The sequence below is a fragment of the Acanthochromis polyacanthus genome, chromosome 2 (assembly GCF_021347895.1).
Source record: "Acanthochromis polyacanthus isolate Apoly-LR-REF ecotype Palm Island chromosome 2, KAUST_Apoly_ChrSc, whole genome shotgun sequence".
NCBI classification, from domain to species: domain Eukaryota; kingdom Metazoa; phylum Chordata; class Actinopteri; family Pomacentridae; genus Acanthochromis; species Acanthochromis polyacanthus.
The window spans coordinates 30,798,324-30,817,872 of record NC_067114.1 but is presented as its reverse complement, the minus strand read 5'-3'; the positions used below and the strand labels follow the sequence as shown (position 1 = coordinate 30,817,872).

Below are 19,549 nucleotides of genomic sequence, written 5' to 3'. Positions count from 1 at the left end.
ACATGCCAACATGGATATTAGTTCAAATACTGATGCTAGCTTCCCTCTACCTCATCTTTATTTCTGTTTCTCTCTGAATGCTTTCAGGTCCTCGTTTGCTCTTTTTCCTGCAGAAACTCCAATTACTGAGCTCATTTATGAAGAGTAAAAATAGTCACAGAAATAAATGGATCAAAAACATACAACAAGCAGTCTCCAGAATATTGAACAGACCTCCGAGTTATGTATAACTGGTGTTTCTCTGAAACACTGACTTGTTGTCTGCAGCAGCTCTAGAGTGAAAATCCTCCTGTTGGGTAGAATTCAGTGGATTCCTTCTGCTGCTGCTGAACAGAAAAATGATCCAGAGTCTGATATTTAGTGGTCTGCTAACCCTGTGATGGATGAACACCAGGACCACAGTGAATAAAGAAAGAAATCCCAGATATGAATCGTTTCTCTAAAGCTTCTTCTTTGCCATCTGAGCAGGTTTATCAGCTGAACTCTCATCTCCTGTTTCCTCCAGCTCCGTCTCCACAGGGAAGCATTTCTCGTTTCTCCATGGACCCGGTGGGTGGCGGCTATCTGGGCAGATCCATGAAGGCCCTGGTGGCCCACGAGCCCTCCAGCTCCCAGCCCACCTTACTGCCCTTCAGCAGGGGGCAGATAATCACCGTGATGGTCCGGCAGCCCAGGAACGGCTGGTTGTATGGACGCACCGACGGCAGCTCACGGTGAGAAGAGTTCCTTTGTTTATGGACGTTTGAGTTTATGGGATGTGTCTGTCTGCTGGAACACTGCATGAAAAGAAAGAATATCGGCCTGTGAATGACCAAAAACCTACCAAGGTCCTGGCAGTTATCAGCAGCTCACAGGCTGAGAATCCATGTTTGCCTTAAACTGTCAGAAACCCTGTCTGGGGGTGGGGGGGGCAGTGTGTGAACCCTGTCTGGGGGTAGGGGGTGGATGTGTGAGACTTCACACCCAGAGGGCAGGGCAGAAGTGTGAAACACTAATTAGCATCTGGTCTGTCACCCACTGCATGAAAGCAGACATGGAAACCAAAAGAATCAAGAATCTTTACTGTCATTGTGTTTCCACACAGCAAAGTTTGATTTGTGACTCCAGAAAAAGGCTCTTTATATAAATAAGAATCCTAAAAGGTATAAATATGGAAACAGAAAACTGTCATGATTGGTTGATCTGCTGCTGTTGATCAGCCCCTGGGCCATGAAACTACCCCCCAGTCTCTCACAATCATAATCATGGTTTTTAGTCATAATGATATTTTAATAAATGCGTATATTGCGTATAACTAGTGAACCTACTTTGTTGTTCCTGGTAACCGATGGGCTGTCCTACAATCAATAACATTCATTTATTGGGAGGGAAAAATATGTGCAAAGACGCGTTGGAAATAAGAACTTTGTTGAACACAAGCTGCAGTTACAATTAAAACAAGATAATCAAACGGTTCTTTTAAAAATGGAAATAAAAGGAATGTTCTACTAAATATACAGTCTATTTAGAAAATGCTAAAACATATCAAAAACAAATTTAAAAAGTAAGGTTGGTTGGTTTCACTGGACTGGTGCATCACTCTGAGATGCTGGCAGTAGTTTGGGCATCAGTTCTGGTTTAAAATGCCGCTTAGCTGCCGCCAGGTCGTATTTATTGGGCGTCATTCTGTCAGACGGTTGTCCTGTCTGAAGACGTCTGTGATGTAAAGCTGTGTACTTCAGATCAGCCTCCAGCCTGGCCTGTAGGGCAGCACACAGCTCAGAAAGCTCCTGGCTACGGAAGGATGGAGGCCGTACTATCCATCCAGACACGCCGTCAACGCTGCCGTCCTCCTCGTCTGACATCATGTCAGCTGTGACGCCCCTCCATAACTCCACTTCATCTGGAGCAAGGACCGTCTTCCTGGCATCCAGCAGCTGTGAACACAGTCAGTACAGGAAATCAATACATTTACTAATAGAGAAGACAAATAATGTTATGGCGACCAGCATCCATCCATTCATCCATCCCCCCCTTCATCTATCTATCCATCCATCCATCCATCCATCCATCCATCCATCCATCCATCCATCCATCCATCCCCCCTCCATCTATCCATCCAGTCATCCATCCCCCCTCCATCTATCCATCCAGTCATCCATCCATCCATCCATCCATCCATCCATCCATCCATCCATCCATCCATCCATCCCCCCTCCATCTATCCATCCAGTCATCCATCCATCCATCTATCCATCCATCCATCCATCCATCCCCCCTCCATCTATCCATCCAGTCATCTATCCATCCATCCATCCATCCATCCCCCCTCCATCCATCCATCCATCCATCCATCCATCCATCCATCCCCCTCCATCCATCTATCTATCCATCCATCCATCCATCCCCCCTCCATCTATCCATCCATCTATCCATCCAGCAGCAGCTCTACTCTGAGCTCTACTTCAGATGTCTGATCTTCTCCTCCTATCTCTAAGGCTGAGCCCAGACACCCTACAGAGGAAGCTCATTTCAGACGCTTGTATCCACGATCTAATTCTTTGGGTCACTACCAGAGCTCATGACCGTAGAGGTTGGAACGTAGATGGATGGTAAACTGAGATTCCCCACCCCCACCCCCGAGTGAATAATCCACCAGTTTCCATCAGAGAACCATGACCTCAGACTTGGAGGTTCTGATCCTCATCCCCACCACTTCACACTTGGCCAGAAGGGTTAACCCTAACCCTACAAATGTCTCGTATCACTGATCCTGGTACCCCATATTCCCTCAGTACCCCCACAGAGGCCCTCAGGGGACACGGTCGTAGGTGTTCTCCAGATCCACAAAGCACACGTGGAGTGGCAGGTCCAACTCCCATGACCTCCTCAGCAGCTCCACAAGACTAAAGATCTGATCCAGCAACAGTATTCTAACCACATCTTCTATAAAACGACCATGGAATGAATCGGGTCCCGTCCACACGAAGACAAAACGCTGAACAGTTTCAAAAACGATCACCATAAAGACGAAGGCGTCTCAGAAATTGTGTGCGTCTACACGAATGCACTGGATACGCATGGAAACGCTGTAAAACACATGCCAGTCCTCTAGGGGCGCTGTAATAATATGACGGAAACGCGCAAACAGAAGAAAAAAACTGTGGGGACGCGCACTTGCGGTAAAAGTTGTAAACAGAGAGCTACGCCGCCATTGTTGTCGTGGCCGCGTGTGCCGCATGCGTGTCAATGAAGATACGAAACTATGACACAAGCGTTTCTGAAAAGCAGCAGATCGCCCGTACACACTGAGCTGTGTAAACGTCGTTTCAGAGTCTTTCCACTCTGGAACCCGTGTTCAAAAATGATCGTTTACAGACTCCCAAAACGCCGTCTTCGTGTGGATGATACGCAGATTCAGAAAGAAACTTATGCGTTTAGACCTCGTTTTGTCTTCGTGTGGACGGGGCCTTAGACTAACATCTCTGCTAATAAACCATCATTGCATGGAAGAGATATCAGTCTTTTATACCAAACTAACATCTCTTACCCTCTTCCTCCTCTGGCGGCTCCGGGCTGAAGACTTTATGGCTCCGGCCTGGTCCACCATGCTGGGCTGGCTGTAGCGGTAGTTCCTCCGGAGTGTTTCGAAATGTGTTTTACAGGCGGCTGAAGAGCAGTTAAATGAAGATGTTATTAGCTTCTGTTATTATTATTTCCTGCTATTGTTTGCTTTTATCGCTGATAATGTAGAACGGTTCTAAACAGGACTCTTACACAGAAGGACGTCTGTCTCCACGTCTTCCAGATCTGGACTTGCAGACAGACTATTAACTAAATGTGTCGTGACTGCTTCGTTGCGAGGCGAGCCCAGTCTGTGAAAATAAACCAGAACATTCATTTACTACTCACAGCAGAACAAACGGGGAGTATTTAGGGTAATGTAGACACAGTCTGAATAAACAGCCTCACCCTTGTTCCGGTTCATAACGCATGGTGTTTCCTTCAGAGTTGTGAAGTCTACGAACCGTTTCCTAAAAGGACAAAGATACATTTGATCACTGCTTAACATCACCAACTCACTAAAAACATCCTACAGATGGAGTATATTCTTACCGCTATCCTGGGACAGTGCACTCGTCGTTTCCGTTTAACTCCCTCCCCGCTGGAGAAGCTGTTTAGTTTGGCCTCCAGAGCGTCCATCCTCGCCTCTAACTTCTGGTCCATCACAGCCAGATACTGGTCCAGCTTCTGCTCCAGCTGAGCCATCTGCTGAGACAATCCACTGACAGCATCCAGCAGCTTCCTCTGAGTGTCGCTGGTGGGACTGACTGGAAGCATCACGGCAAAAGCTTTCATCACCAGGTCTTCTGGTTTAGCTGAAGGCTGAGCCCCTTCATGTCCCTCTGGCATGTTGGGAAGGACATCACTCTGCTCATCTGCAAGGCTTTCCCCTTCTTCATCAGTCAGAGTTACATCCTGTGGAAATGAGAAGAAGAAATCAACTCAGTAAACAATGATATGATGGTGCAGTGCAACATGCAGTTTAAAACATGTAGAATAATTAAATTAGTACATTAAAACAGGCTGTCAAACATACAGAGGTCTCATCTTTCAGTAGCAGTAACCACTATTTTAAATCCATCTATGTTTTTATAAGTTTAGGATTAACTGAAGCTTCAGTCTGAGTGGAGGTCAGGATGACTACACACCGTGGAATGAATGGAAAGCTAAAATACTCTCATTTCTACATCTTCACAAGTTGTTTTGATCATAAAGTAAAATTCTGTATTTTTCAGTTCCAGGTACCTGTGACTGAATGTTTTGCAGCTTTTGAGGATAAACTGTGAATGTGTAAATGATAAAGTGAAGCAGTGTATTATTTTCTGAAGAAATCTCAGGTTGTTCATAATGTTTGGCAAAAAAGATAATGAATCAGATGTGAACATTTCAGATTGTATTGTTTTGCACTAAATCAAAGGCAGTCATATATTTACAGGTTGTTATTCTGTGCTTTGACTGGTCTGGTCCACTGGAGATCAGACTGGGAACCTGAACTTAAAAGAGTTTAACCCCCTGCATTAAAGCATCAGTGAAAGGCCAGGAAACCAAGACTCAGGAGGAATTTGTGACCACTTGAGGGTCAAAAAGCAGCGGTATACCTCTCAAACGACCGTAATCAAGCACATGAATAAGAGCATTTGAATGTGAAAAGTCAACATTTTGTGCAGTTTAACTCTGAAACGACTGTATTCACATAAAAATACGACAATTAGTAAGTCAAAAACCAGCAGGTTAGCTCTGAAACGACCGTAATTACACATGAATGTGACCATTTGTAAGTCAAAAGCCAACAATCTGGGCAGTTTCACTCCTAAATTTCAGCACATGCAGAGTCTAAACGAAATCTTAAACAGCTTTGGGGCAATGAATCAGATCAGCATATACTTTAATCATCTGGAAGGAAACACAGCTCATGTTTTTTGTGTTAAATAAAAATAACTCCAGGATAACGCTGTATGTCACTCAGGCTGTGCTCTAAGTCAGTCTCATGCTCACCACAGAACAGATGTTTGCTTCTTCATCCTCTGGATCTGATTTAATGGAGTCCAGGAAAAGATGAACGCTGTGGCCATCTGCAGTTTCACCTGAAATAAAAAAACACACAGGATAGGACAGACCAGCCAAAGATGAAATATTAAAGATCTGGAACTAGAAAATACAGGAGCAGTGTCTTATTCTGAAAAACACGTTACTGTTTAGTACAATAAAACATGAAACTGTGTGTTTAGCTCACCGCTGCCTGATGGAGGGGCAGTTAGTGAGGGTATTTCATCCATTGCTTCTCTCTCTCCAGCAGTGTCAATGCTCTGGTCATCTGAGGTTTCATCTAACAGACATCAGACAAAACCATGCAGAAGATCAGGAACAATGAAATGCAACACAATATCAGATAAAAAATATTTTAAAAATACCACATTCATACAATAAAACATGTTTACTCTGAAGTAGACTTCTAGAATGTCCTCTTTTCTCGTCTGCTCTCCATCAGCTGTAGCTGTATCTCACCGTGGTCTGATGGAGGGACCTTCACTGGAGCTCTTTCTGCAGCTCTTCTGCTGTCTTCGTCCTTTACAGGGTCTAGCCGAGCCCTTTTGGATTTTCTTTTCCAAACTCCGTTGATGAAATGGAGTTTTTTGTGCTCAAAATAAGCACTATTGCAGAGCTCATTGTCACAGTGTGCACAGAAACGGCGAGGCCTCTTCTTCTGCTGCTGCTGCTGGGAGATGTTCATCCTGAAGGTACACAGAGGATCTGATCACCTGGAGGAGCTGGTCTGTGAACATTCACCTCCACGAATGAGAGGAGGGCAGTCTCTGGACCAATCAGAGGCAGAGTCACGGTCACATGGTGGCCTGGGGGGAGGTAGGGGGTGAGAGGGGGTGAGACTTCACACCTAGGGCATGGCAGAGGTGTGAAAAACTAATTAGCATCTGGTCTGCCTGGTTACTCAGGACACCGATTGGATGAAAGAGACACGGCAACAACAAAACTGAGCCGTGATTGGTTGAGAGATCTGTTGCTACACAAAATAATAAGTATCATTATTATTATAATAAATGTGTAGCATGTCATTTACGTATGGTTAAGAAGGCAGAACCTCCCTGAACAAAAAGATCAGAGTGGAGGTAGAAGCTGAAGAACCGGTTCTCAGCTGATGACCCTCCTTCAGTGTGGAGATCCTTCTACAGGAGACCCTCCTCCTGATGAAGCAAACAGACAAACAGGGACACATCCACCCTCTCACCCACCCAACAACCCCCATCACACCTCAGACTGTTCCCAAAGCGCCCCGTCATTCACAGTGCTGAAGAAGAAGTGGAGCGTCTGTTCCAGAGGCAGCAGAGCAGGAAAGCATCAGGCCCACATGGAGCGCTGCCTGCTGCTCTCTGTCAATCTGGATTTAATAGGAAAGAACTCATAATGGCACCCTTAGCATTAGGTTGTGTTTTCTGAGGTTAACAGATTATTAATGACAGTATGAACATAAACTTTGTTTGTGGAACGTGTTCACACAGCTCTGCAATAAACAGATTACACACAGTGTGCTTCACATGAAAACAGGCATAAACAGAAGAGTCAGGGGCAGGTAAAGTCAGAAATAAAGACAAAAGTCCATTATTGTAACACAGAATTAATAACTTAGAAGAGGGATGCATAAGATGAAAACATGCTGAATAATATCAGTAAAATAAAACAGAATTTACGCTTAATTCAAAATAAAATCAAAATAATGCATAAAATCAAGTAAAATAAGACTTTAAAGAAGAACCGCAGAACAAAGTATAAAAATCATTTAATAAAGTCATGATGAGTTAAAGACTGAAGTAAGGATTCAGTTTTTAGGTTTATTTTAAAGGTTTCCATCATATCCACAGATTATTCTTTGGGACATGCAGACATAAACGCTGCATCTCTGATGTTCTGTTGGCTGTTTCTGGGAATCTCCTCTAAACCAGCAGCAGATGATGTTAGTCTGCTAATATTCCATAATTCTGACTAAAGATTAAATAAAAATGAGTTTATGGGATTATTAGACTGGGTAGAATCACTACTGAAAGCTCCGTTCAGTAGGGCTTTAATCTGTACAGCTTCTCCTTCATGTCTGTTTAAACGGTCCTCTTTACATCGTCAGTAATCAGCTGTTCTGTCTTCAGTCAGGGATGGTTTCCAGGATCCTTCGTGGAACCAGTGGATGATCCTCCACAGTCTCCCAGCCTCTGGTAAACAGCCTCAGAGTCACATATCACCTCATAAAGAACATTTTAATGTATTAATGTGTTGTACTAACTCTTACTAAGTCGGTTCAAACAGAAGTTAGATCCTCCACATCTGTTGTCTAATAAACTAATGCATCCATTCCTCCTGTAGACAGGACAGAGATGTACTAAACCTTTCACACAACGTTTGCCTTTCAGCCCTCATACAGAACAGAACACACTGTGTGCTCCCTCCAGGCTGTCCCTGTTGTTTTTGGGGCCAACACTTTTAGAAGAGGGTCAGCATGAAACTCAGGTCTGGAATAAGGAACTATTTCAGATATGTGGGTGACCCATTGCTGTGAGGAAAACCAGGAGGAGCTGAGAAACTAAAACTTTCTCTGTCCGTCTGAACACACCATCCAGCTCACTGTCCGTTATAGACAGAATGTAATGCTGTTACTGGATGTTTGGACGGATGTTTCACTTCGTCATCAGGAGGAACTACTGCTCTGAACTTCTGTGTGATTTCAGGAACTCCAGTCTTCGAAGCAACAGCAGCATGAGCAACCTGCAGGAACATTCAGGAACCAGCAGTCAGAACGTTGCTCCACCTCCTCCTCCTCCTCCACCTCCGCTGTCTTCATCTTCCAGTAAACACTCAGAGACCAGACCAATGGCAGCGGCTCCTGGAAAAAGGGCTGAGACTCAGGGCTCAGAGCGCAAGGTAGCTGATAGCAGTCCATCCTCTCTGTCAGAAGACACATCTGCAGGTTTTTAAAGACACTTTAGACACCACTGGTCTGCAGCTTTAATCTCATTACTTCCTGATTCTTCATCGACCAGTTATAACTGATTCACACTGATGATACTGCATGTGGCAGTAATGCAGCTATAATGCTGGTGATCCATTAATTACCTTCTAAACATCGTGTTGCTGCTCCTGTCTGCAGCTCCTTTTACCTGAAAATCTCTCCTTTAGATCAGTTTTAGCACAGACACTACCATTAAAACGTTTGGGCTCACTTAGAAATGTCCTTATTACTGAAAGAAAAGCAGTTTTTCAATGAAAATACCATTAAATGAATGATAAATCCAGTGTAGACATAGTTAATGTGGTAAATGACTATTGTAGCTGTAAACAGCTGATTTTTAATGGAATATCTCCATAGGGGTACAGAGGAGCAGTTCCAGCAACCATCACTCCTGTGTTCTAATGCTACATTGTGTTAGCTAATGGTGCTGAAAGGCTCATTGATGATTAGAAAACCCTTGTTCAGTTATGTTAGCACATGGATAAAAGTGGGAGTTTTCATGGAAAACATGGAATTATCTGGATGAAACCAAACTGTTGAACAGTGGTGTTAGTACTAAAACTGGTCTAAACCAGAATTTCGGAAACGTGTCAGCCCAGAAGTTCTAGTTATTGTTCCTGGTTAATAAGTTGTTAACCCCGAATAGTACAGAATGCAGTCTAATCTGACATGCTGCCGTACGGTGCTGCAGTTTTGTTTGCTTCTTTCTGCAGTTTTTGGGATCAAATCATCTGATATGTCAGTATTTTAACAGCTTTGTTTCAGATTCAGTATTTAATAGATATTAAATAATATCTATGGGTCACAGCTGCTGATGATCTGGAGAACATCTGGTGGATCCAGTGTGTGCAGATGTTTCTGTAAATGTGGTGTTTGGTCGTCTGTCCAGCAGGGGCGCTGTGGCAACGTGCTGTTCTCAATGAGCCCACAGCCGTCCTTCTGGTGGACGCAGGGAGGCAGTTCCAGCTGCTGATGGGAGCACGGAGGTGGTGTGTGTGTGTGTGTGTGTGTGTGTGTGTGTGTGTGTGTGTGTGTGTGTGTGTGTGTGTGTGCTGTGATTTTTTATTTTTTATAAGATTCTTCTGGATGCTACATTTTTCTGTAGATAAACTCAGACCTGCCTGAAGTTCTTGTGAACTTGTGGCTGCTCCTGTGTGGTCCTGCTGGTGAAACCTTTTCTCCTGGGTGCTTTTCCATCACATCCATCACTGACTGCTTCTGTCATGAACATGCAGACATTCTGACAGGCAGGATCTTAGTTTGATGAATGGCGCTCCTACACTGTGATATTACACATATTACTGATACTGTAGGATGATTTATGGGAGCAAACGCTGAGAAAATGATTCATAGAAGTGAGATATTTAATTCACATTAACGTTTCTTGTCTATTGAACATCTTCACAATAGAAAAGTGCTTTTATCTGCAGTTTAGCTCACAGAGCAGATTGATTATTGATAGTATTTTATTCATACGTTTTCCTGGATGTCTGTTCATCTCAGAAATGTGTGTGTGTGTCTGCTGGACGCAGTGTGTAGTGTGTGTGAAGAGTGTGTGTGAAGTGTGTGTAGTTGGGCCCATCAATGAACAGTTTGTAGGAGGACTGAAAGCCTGGAGTCCACATTAGTGCCTGTTTCTGCATTGTGTGCTTTAATTCGGCCCTCGCTGACACTCATCGTATTTTCCTCGTGTTTTTTTCCAGCAGAGATCACCTCCACCTGGACCCCCAGAACTCTTCCCCAGGTGAGAAAAGGCATGCTGTTAGAACAGAGGCCACTCATGTTCTGTAGCAGAGAAGCTAATGACATTTTTTGAAGAGTATCATGAACCCATTAGATGTGAGTGGAGCAGATGAGGGCACAGAACGGCTTCCCTTCCATTAGCCTAGTGAAAGCATTCCAGTGATGGGCGTTTGAGGAGCGTGACTATCGCTTCACTTCAGCTGAACACTGTGCTGGATGATGTTTGTGCACTTGGAAATGCGCTGCTCTTTTTTCTGCTTATGTAACCTTCATAAAACACTTTATTCTGGGTCAGATATTGGTTTTCTCCTCTCCATCTCTGTCTTTTTCTCTCTCCTTACCCTTTATTTTTGTTTTGAAGGGGTACCAATCCATTCGCTACTGTGAAGCTGAAGCCCACCGTCACCAACGACAAGTCGGCCCCCCGTCTGTACCGCAGATGACATGTCAAGCTCAGAACAATAGCTTCATTTAGCTCTCCTGACCTTCACAGCATGTTTGGTTTAAAGCTGAGTGAGTGGACCTTCCATGGAGGCTCTTTGTCACAGTTTATACTCCTAACAGAAGAAATAAATCTGACTGACTATTGTAGATATCTTGGGTTTGCATCAGAATTATTCAGATTTCTACTAACCGGCTGGTTTAGTAGATAAACCTGTGAAATGTACTGTATTCCTACACAACATCTGTGCCATAAATGCTGCTTCTAGAGAAGCTTTTGTGTCTTCAGATGTGTGGCCGTTCCCTAAAGGTGATGATTCTACTCTATGTATGTAAGAATGAACCTGTCAGTGACATGCGGTGAGGTTCATGGCTGGTGAGGCACTGACTCCTCAAGAATCAGATTTACGACTGTAAGAACTGAAAAAGCATCTTATTTATTTCACTATTCATCCAACAGCATGCAACTACTGATAATGCTTCATATCCCATCAGCATTCCTCTTTCAGTTACACTCACAAACCATCCATCCATCCATCCATCCATCCATCCTCTATACACTGCTTTATCCTCACTAGGGTCATGGGGGGGTGCTGGAGTCTATCCCAGCTGACTCGGGTGAAGGCAGGGGACACCCTGGACAGGTCACCAGTCTGTCACAGGGCTACATATACAGACACACAATCACACTCACATTCACACCTACGGACAATTTAGAGTAACCAATTAACCTCAGCATGTTTTTGGACTGTGGGAGGAAGCCGGAGTACCCGGAGAAAACCCACGCATGTACAGGGAGAACATGCAAACTCCATGCAGAAAGATCCCAGGCCCAGGCCGGGATTTGAACCAGGGATCTTCTTGCTGCAAGGCGAAAGTGCTAACCACTAACCACTGTGCAGCCCTTAACCTCTTAAGCCCGGTCGGCCCACGGGTGGGCCGAAGAAATCTTGGCGTTTTTTTCTGAAAATATGGCCAGGGCTTAAGAGGTTAAGCAATTCATATATACTGCAAACAAATTAAAGTACAGAGATGTGTGCAGACCTACTAGCTTGACGCCGACTTTGGATTTCCTCTGTTGAATCCAGCACTGCAGTGACAAAGCACCTGCCAGCTTGCGTACGCCCCCTTGAGTTGAGGCAGAGTACTGCCTGCCTCACCTGCTGACTTTTCTCTGCACTGGATCGCGGCGATCAGCAGGAATAGTTCTCTCTCACATACATAAAAGACATTACACAGACTGCAGAAAGTCATGGTGTATAACTAATATTTCTGTAAAGTTCATATTGGCGATATGCTGAGGAACAGAAACGGGCACGTGTCATGCAGCCCACTTTGTACTGGATCATGCAGTCAGACGTGAGCCACAGTTCACCTCATCCGGGGTTTCTGCCCTGGATTTGATCGGGAAAAACTCAAATTCGGCAGTTTTTACTCAATAAAATGTCAGAAATGTGTAGTCATACTGCAAATGCATTTTTAACACAGATCAGTGGAAAATATTAATATTTATTTATGTACACTTTCTTTTTTCTTTTTTTTGTCACAGCCTCACCTGCCCCCCCGACCGCACGTCACTGACCTGTGTGATACAAATATGTTCATGTAAAATATGTGCATTTATGATTCCAGGTCTTAGATCGTAGTAGAAGCTTAAGTAAGAGAAAGAAAGTGGACTGAACTCCAGGAGGCTTCTTCACGTCTCACTGGAGGAGTTAGAACTGAAGAAGGTGAACTGAAAAAGGAGTCCAGCTGCTTTTATTTTTCCTGTAGCTCCTCAGATCGCTGACAGGGATGACTGAGAATCTACAGACGTCTTAACCCTCCCGTTGTCTTCATATTGGTTCCTTGTCTGGAAAAAATCCAAAAATTCTGAAAAAACATTCCCCAAATTTCTGAAAATTCCAACAATCGGTTAAAAATTATATTTTAAAAATGTTTTCCCCAAATTTGGCAAGAAAATATTTTCAAAAAATGAATAAAAATCTCTCAGAAAAATTCTAAAAATATCTAAAATGATTCCATATATATCAGTAAAACGTCTGATATTTTCTTTAAGAACATTCACATAAAAATCAACCAAAATCCAGAGAAATTCGCTGGATTTTGGTTGATTTTTATGTGAATGTTCTTAAGAAACATTTTTAGCATTTCTTTTTTCCATTAAAAAATGTTCAAAGATTTCCCAAAAAATGTTGAAAATGTGGACATCAGAAGTTTCACTGTGAAAATATAGTTTTTTTCTCCACATTTTCAACCTTTAAACCGGGCTAATTTGACCTGCAGGACGAGTGTTAAACCCTGGTTCCTCCTCTGTTGATGACTGATTGAAATGTTCATTCCAGCAGCAGATGATGTGACCGTCCTGTTCAGACGTGGTGTTTGTTTCATGTGTATAATGTGCAGCTGATGCTTCAGGGAATCGGGATGAGTCTTTTTATCGCTCAGGGATGATCGCTGGATGCCATGTCGCTACCGTAATAATCTTTTATTAATGTTTTTATATTATTCTACCTGTTCTACATGTGATTTTAAATCCACTGCTCAATATTAATTTATAAAAAATGTACTTTGGAAAATGTGTTGTGGAAAATGATAATCTAACCTCAGGCAGATAATCTTGTAAAAATAGGCTAATTTGTGTGAATGTGATGAATAATGCAGCGTATTAAAGCATAATGTAATGTCGTCTTTATAGCATCATATTATTGCTTTCATCAGCTGAAATCCCAGCATCACATCTGCTCCAGCCTCTCCTCCAGCTTCTGGAACTCCATCTTTCTGTCTTTCTGCACAATATTCTAACAAAGGGGTGTCCAACATGAGGCCCGTGGTCCAAAAGTGGTCCTCCAGAGGGTCCAATCCGGCCCTCAAAGTGTAGAAATTACAGAGAAGGCATTAACTGCAGATTGTAAATTAGTAAAAGTATACATTTAAAATCATTTCTAGACCATGACACGTTGTTTGGATCAGAAACACCAGATTGTTCTTTGTTCTTTTGTCATGTTGTGTCTCATTTTTCTCATGTTTTGTCTCAGGGTTTTTTTGTGTGTTTTTTGTCTGACTTTTGTTGTTTTGTTTCCTCTTAGTCTCACTTCTGTTTTTTTTGTCTTATTTTTGTCATTTTGTGTTTTGCTTTATTCGTTGTTTTGTGTGTTGTTTTTGTCATTTTGTGTTTTTCGTCTCGTTTGTATTGTTAGTCTACTTTTTTGTCATTTTGTTTCTCACTTTTGTCATTTTTGTGTCTTGTTTGTGTCAGTTGTGTAACTTTTTGCCCCATTTTTGTCATTTGTTAATTTTTTTGGACTTACTAACTTTGTCTCTTTTTGTTTTGCTTCGTGTCTCAGTTTTCTCATATTTTGTCTTGTTGTTGTCGTTGTGATCCTCCAGTAAATCCTCTGTGGTTCAGCTCCAGGTGACTAAATGTTGTTTCTTTGTAGACACTCTGTGATCTGTAGGTTTTAATGTGGAAATGATAAACTGAGGATGAATGTGGATGAAACTGAAGTTATTTTTCTTCAGAGATTTCAGGTTGTTCATGATGTTTGGTAAATAGATATTTTCATAAATGTGAACGTTTTCATAATGTATTTTCTGCACTAAAACAAAGGAACCATGAGGAGTTGTGGTTGTTTATAGGTTATCATGCTGTGGTTTTACTGGTTTTACTGGAGATCAAACTGGGCTGAATGTGGAACTGAACTGAGATGAGTCCTCTGATCTAACACAAATGGACAATTGAAATATGAAAAAGTTTAATTAAATGCCCCTGTGTAGAACGTTGTATACACACAATGTCCATCACTTCATCACATGGTAAAAACTCGTCATAAATCCTCTCTTTTTGCCTTAAACTGACTGACGCTGACCTTAGCCGTCTATTGAAGTGAGCTACTGGCCGATCAGCCTCCAAGCTTCAGATCTGTATTTATTTGCTCAGGCAGTAAAATGTCCTACTAAAGAAGATCAAGATTCCCGCATTGCCAGTTTGGGTCCTCCGCTGGGGATACTTAACCCAAATTGAACCTCGGTGTGAATCCAATTCTGCTAATGGCTTGACAGCATGCTTCTCTAACTAGCATAGCGCCTCTGAGTAAAGACTAATGTCCCTTTTTCTCTCTGAATTATATTTCTAATGTGGCCTGCTGCACAGATTCAAGCTGAAAGAGGTTCATCTGGAATCTGTAAGAGCGTAGAGGTTTTTATGGAGCTCAGACAACTCAGTTGATGCTAATGAGAGCTAACAGATGACACTGAGGACTTATTCTGACCCCTGATAGACTAAAACTCCTCTTTCTACAGTATTAGCTTACTCCAAGTTGATCTGCTTGAGAAGAGCAAAAGTGAAAGTAAAACGGAGAAAAGGCAGAAAGGAAGGAGAGAAGAATCACCAGATAAGAGAATCACATCAGAGGAAGAAATTAACCCAAGAGTCTTAGCTTTTTTTTTCTCAATTTAATTTTATTCTTTCACAGCTTGACTTCTTTCTTCTTTTTGTATGTTTTACAACAGCTCATTACCAGAGGAGAAAGAGATGGATGATGGTTGGATGATGGTTGGATGGTGTGGGAGGGGACAGAGGGGAGCGAATGCAGAGCCAGAGGTGACATCGGCAGAAAAAAAGGAGGAAAAAACAGAAAACAGGGAGCAATAACGTGTGAGGACGTGTTGTCAAAGGAGAGGAGTCAGAAACACAGAAGGAAATGAGGGTCTTTCTCTTTAAATATCTACTTTATAATTTAACATGTTTATTCCTGCAGGCATGTTTTTTAATATCTATACATCAACAGAAACAACAGCAGTTTGTATAAAAAGGATAAATAGCATGAATGCTGCTATGGGGGTTCACACCGCAGCGTACTGCAGCGGTGGAGGAGCTTCAGGCGGAGCGTTCTGTAGCAGGAGCTCAGTTTTAGTCTGGTGGGAGGGGGAGGCGGGGTGAGGCGGCAGGTGAGGTGAGGTGTGAGGGAGGGTGTCAGGGTGTGGCGCTGCTCGGAGGGTGAGCTTTCAGAGCCATAGGTGACTTTATTCTTTCACAAGGGCAGCAAATTCTAGAAGAGGAGAAGTAAAAAGACGTCAGGTTTTGGAAGGTGTTCTCTGTCCTCAGGTGAACTGAACATGAGATCCAGTTACATACATGATGCACAGCTCACAGCAGATCACGCCTCAGAGGGAGTCTAAATAGTTAACAATGAGAAATGATCAGTAGTAATGTAGAGTGTAAGAATAGAAATGTGAATGTTGAGAGAGAATTAGAATCAGAGGAAGGAACCTTTAACTTTATAGCGCCTTAGATTAACATATTTTATGAGATTTACTGTTTAAAAATGCCTAAATGCATCTATTGAGATGCTTTGATAAAAACTACATCCCCATTCAACTAAACTACAATCTCAATACATTTTGAATGGGATGTATTTTCTCCCAGATCATATTTACTTAGGCTGTATCACAGTTACACAGACACTGGTGACAAATTAAAGGCACACCCTAAATCCTTGACCTCAAGAATCTAATGGTGCTTTTCTGCTGCTGGGCTCATTTATCTGACATGATTTGGGTCCTTTAGAGTCACTGCAGATCCATACAAAGATGTGGACTGATCACCTTTAGCCTTTAACGTTTCTATGCTGATGGGAGACGACTGGGGCAAAGTTCTGCATCAGAATTAGTGCGCCTTTGAAACTGGAAGTGCTTCCTGTGACATCATCATCACACAGGTTTCTGGGAGAAAATGCATTTATTTCAAGACATAACTGAGAATGCAGGTTAATTGAATGGGAACATGATTTTTTATCTCTAAACAGTTTATTTAAACATCTGCAGAGCATAACGGTCTTATCCGTATATCTGGGTTTATTTCAGCGTAGCTCCAACATGTGTGTAGTTAGCATGGAGGGAACAGAATCCCTGTTTTGTCCGGTGAGTAGTTTCCATTACTCTAAACTTTGATATACAGCCTATGATCTGGAGATAATGTAGAATATGTGCATGGTCATCACAACCTGAGCAGCCACACTTCAGTGACACTGATATTACTGTTTCTGACGCTCCTGGTTCAACAGTGAAGACAGCTGGAGGCACAACGTGTTATATTTACCATCACTTTGGAAACCATCATGTGCAATTTTAGCAATGTTATCATAGCAACCAAACCTAATTCTGAATTAGGCTTGGTTACTATGACAACATCACCAAAATCGCACATCTCATAACTGCTGTCATCATCATAATATAAACCACTAATATAGTTTATAGGGCCGCTGTGTTGCTTTTTAAAGAAAATCTATTTCTGCATCTGTACGTCTGCAAATGGGAGAAACTCCAGACATCTTCAGACCGGGTCAAGTTCTACTAACTTTGTGGTTCTATTAATGTAGACTGATGAGAACAACAGACCATAATATTAATGATTACACAAAGGAATCTGAAAATGCAGGTAATCCACATCATCTAATAACTAAAATTACCGTAATATTGAAATGATTTGATGATGTTTTGTTATATTAAGATTCAATGATAAAACCTCAACAATAAAATAAAGTGACAGATGTTTTTCAGAATCTTTTCCTCGTGTTTTCACCACTGAACTAATCTAAGTTAAACTTCACACACACCATCCCATCCAGACCAACTAAAAGGATCAATACGTGGATATTTGCAGATGGAAGCTGTGTCTCTCTGTGTTTATGTGTGGGACTTAATTTCTCTTGGGGTGACCTTGTGACACTCCTACTAATAGAATTAGATGCTGCTGTTGTGTTTACCATCGACTCCAATCTTGCCGTCTCCATCCTTGTCGGCTGCTTGTAAAAATTCTTTGGTTTCTTTGTCTGTCAGGTCTCTGCCATCTTTGGCAAAACCCTTCAGGACGAATCTGGCCAAAGGAAGCACAGTGGGTTGGATTAGTGTCACAGAAGTGCTTTTGTTTTGTGTTTTTAGGCTTTTGATGTGTGTTTATCTGGGTGTGTCTTACTTGAGCTCTTCTTCCTCTATGAAGCCACTGTTGTCGGCGTCCAGCACCGTGAAGACCTTCTTCACATCGTCAGAGGACTTGGACTTCAGACCCACAAGCTCAAAAAACTTCTTATGGTCAAAAGAGTCAGCAACTGCTCAAACGATCAAACACAAAGAAACACAACATCAGCGCTTAGCAAGAACATCTGAGCTCCACAATATTAACCTCAGAAGTGTCTAGAGACCTACTGAGACTTGTTTCTAAAATATTCTGACTGTTTGCAATGAACATGTTTCATTACAACACAAAGGTTGGACACCAAAGAATCCCACAAATAGCTAAAAGTCAGAATGTGATGAAATGTGATGAAACTACTCTTAAAGTGGCTCCAGAGAGTCTCTTGTGCTATGTTGGTTTTTGGGTAATGAGGCCCAAAGGCAATAGGATTATTTTAATAAGTCAAACAGCATGACAGTTATAGACTGAGAGCAGGAGTTTGGCAGAGGTCCCATCAGTTTTAGGTCATGGAACTCCATCTGCTGCCTCCGTCTGTACAGGTGGACGTACCTCTGTCTGTACAGGTGTACGTACCTCTGACGTACCTCTGTCTGTACAGGTGGACGTACCTCTGTACAGGTGGACGTACCTCTGACGTACCTCTGTCTGTACAGGTGGACGTACCTCTGTCTGTACAGGTGGACGTACCTCTGTCTGTACAGGTGGACGTACCTCTGTCTGTACAGGTGGACGTACCTCTGTACAGGTGGACGTACCTCTGTCTGTACAGGTGGACGTACCTCTGTCTGTACAGGTGGACGTACCTCCGTCTGTACAGGTGGACGTACCTCTGTACAGGTGGACGTACCTCTGTCTGTACAGGTGGACGTACCTCCGTCTGTACAGGTGGACGTACCTCTGTACAGGTGGACGTACCTCCGTCTGTACAGGTGGACGTACCTCCGTCTGTACAGGTGGACGTACCTGCGTCTGTACAGGTGGACGTACCTCCGTCTGTACAGGTGGACGCACCTCCGTCTGTACAGGTGGACGTACCTCCATCTGTACAGGTGGACGTACCTCTGTACAGGTGGACGTACCTCCGTCTGTACAGGTGGACGTACCTCCGTCTGTACAGGTGGACGTACCTCCGTCTGTACAGGTGGACGTACCTCCGTCTGTACAGGTGGACGTACCTCCGTCTGTACAGGTGGACGCACCTCTGTACAGGTGGATGTCTATGGAAGAACAACTCAAAGGGGAAAATCTACACTACCATTCAAAAGTATGGGGTCACTTAGAAATGTCCTCAATGTTGAAAGATATCTGGTTTTTCCAATGAAGATAACATTAAATGAATGATAAATCCAGTGTAGACATTGTTAATGTGGTAAATGACTATTCTGGATGCTTTTAATGTAATATCTCCATTGGGGTACTGTTACAGCCACAGGTATTTGTGTGCGTCTGGTTTCTGTTAGACTTTGTGTGAGACTGCATGTGTGGGTTCAGCTGTGGCTGTTTCAGAGCCTCTCCAGAACTCCAGCTGCCATCCATTCCACCTGATGACTCTAGAGTAGATGACCTGCTCTGCAGCCTTGTTCTTCCCACCCCCCGACCTTCCTGATTGGGCCACCATCCTCCTCCCCTCCACCTCTAACCAACCAGACACAGCCATTGCCACACCTGCAGAGTACATACCTGCAACCAAGCTGTTGGTCTGGCTGGCTGGTTTCTGTGACCAGTCTGCCCTGGTGCCTCTGTGAGTGATTTATTGTTTGTGTTGCTGTGATGTGTTTTGGTCTGTAGATACTTGTGGTGGGTTCTTCAGACATTTAGAGCTCCTGTTGGTGGCT

General features: G+C 43.0%; 3 protein-coding genes across 16 annotated transcripts in view; 1 reads left to right on the top strand and 2 right to left on the bottom strand.

Moving 5' to 3' along the window:
- The window catches only part of baiap2l2a (BAR/IMD domain containing adaptor protein 2 like 2a), a 38,806-nt gene extending 25,375 nt beyond the window's left edge, over nt 1-13,431 (top strand). For 13 of the 14 annotated variants that reach the window (XM_051942383.1, XM_051942385.1, XM_051942465.1 and 10 more), the window contains 5 exons: nt 506-713; nt 7,698-7,763; nt 8,274-8,466; nt 10,258-10,298; nt 10,659-13,431. In XM_051942383.1, coding sequence (XP_051798343.1) covers nt 506-713; nt 7,698-7,763; nt 8,274-8,466; nt 10,258-10,298; nt 10,659-10,740 — 590 coding nt within the window. In that variant the 3' untranslated portion in view covers nt 10,741-13,431. The remainder of the gene's footprint in view (nt 1-505; nt 714-7,697; nt 7,764-8,273; nt 8,467-10,257; nt 10,299-10,658) is intronic. The other variant, XM_051942433.1, reaches the window with a different exon arrangement.
- On the bottom strand, nt 713-6,371 carry LOC127531921 (uncharacterized). The gene is made up of 8 exons (XM_051942354.1): nt 6,049-6,371; nt 5,777-5,869; nt 5,539-5,627; nt 4,096-4,458; nt 3,952-4,013; nt 3,757-3,854; nt 3,530-3,648; nt 713-1,916 (listed from the first exon to the last, which is right to left on the bottom strand). Exons 1-8 carry the CDS (start codon nt 6,272-6,274, stop codon nt 1,560-1,562), a joined length of 1,407 nt encoding a protein of 468 aa, XP_051798314.1. The 5' UTR covers nt 6,275-6,371; the 3' UTR covers nt 713-1,559.
- A 1,747-nt stretch (nt 13,432-15,178) lies between the features above and the next one.
- Nucleotides 15,179-19,549, bottom strand: part of pvalb6 (parvalbumin 6) — a 53,478-nt gene continuing 49,107 nt past the window's right edge. Inside the window, exons 3-5 of the mRNA XM_022195952.2 lie at nt 17,715-17,847; nt 17,506-17,615; nt 15,179-15,789 (exon numbers count right to left, since the gene is read on the bottom strand). Of these exons, the coding sequence (XP_022051644.1) occupies nt 15,764-15,789; nt 17,506-17,615; nt 17,715-17,847 (269 nt within the window). The 3' untranslated portion in view covers nt 15,179-15,763. The remainder of the gene's footprint in view (nt 15,790-17,505; nt 17,616-17,714; nt 17,848-19,549) is intronic.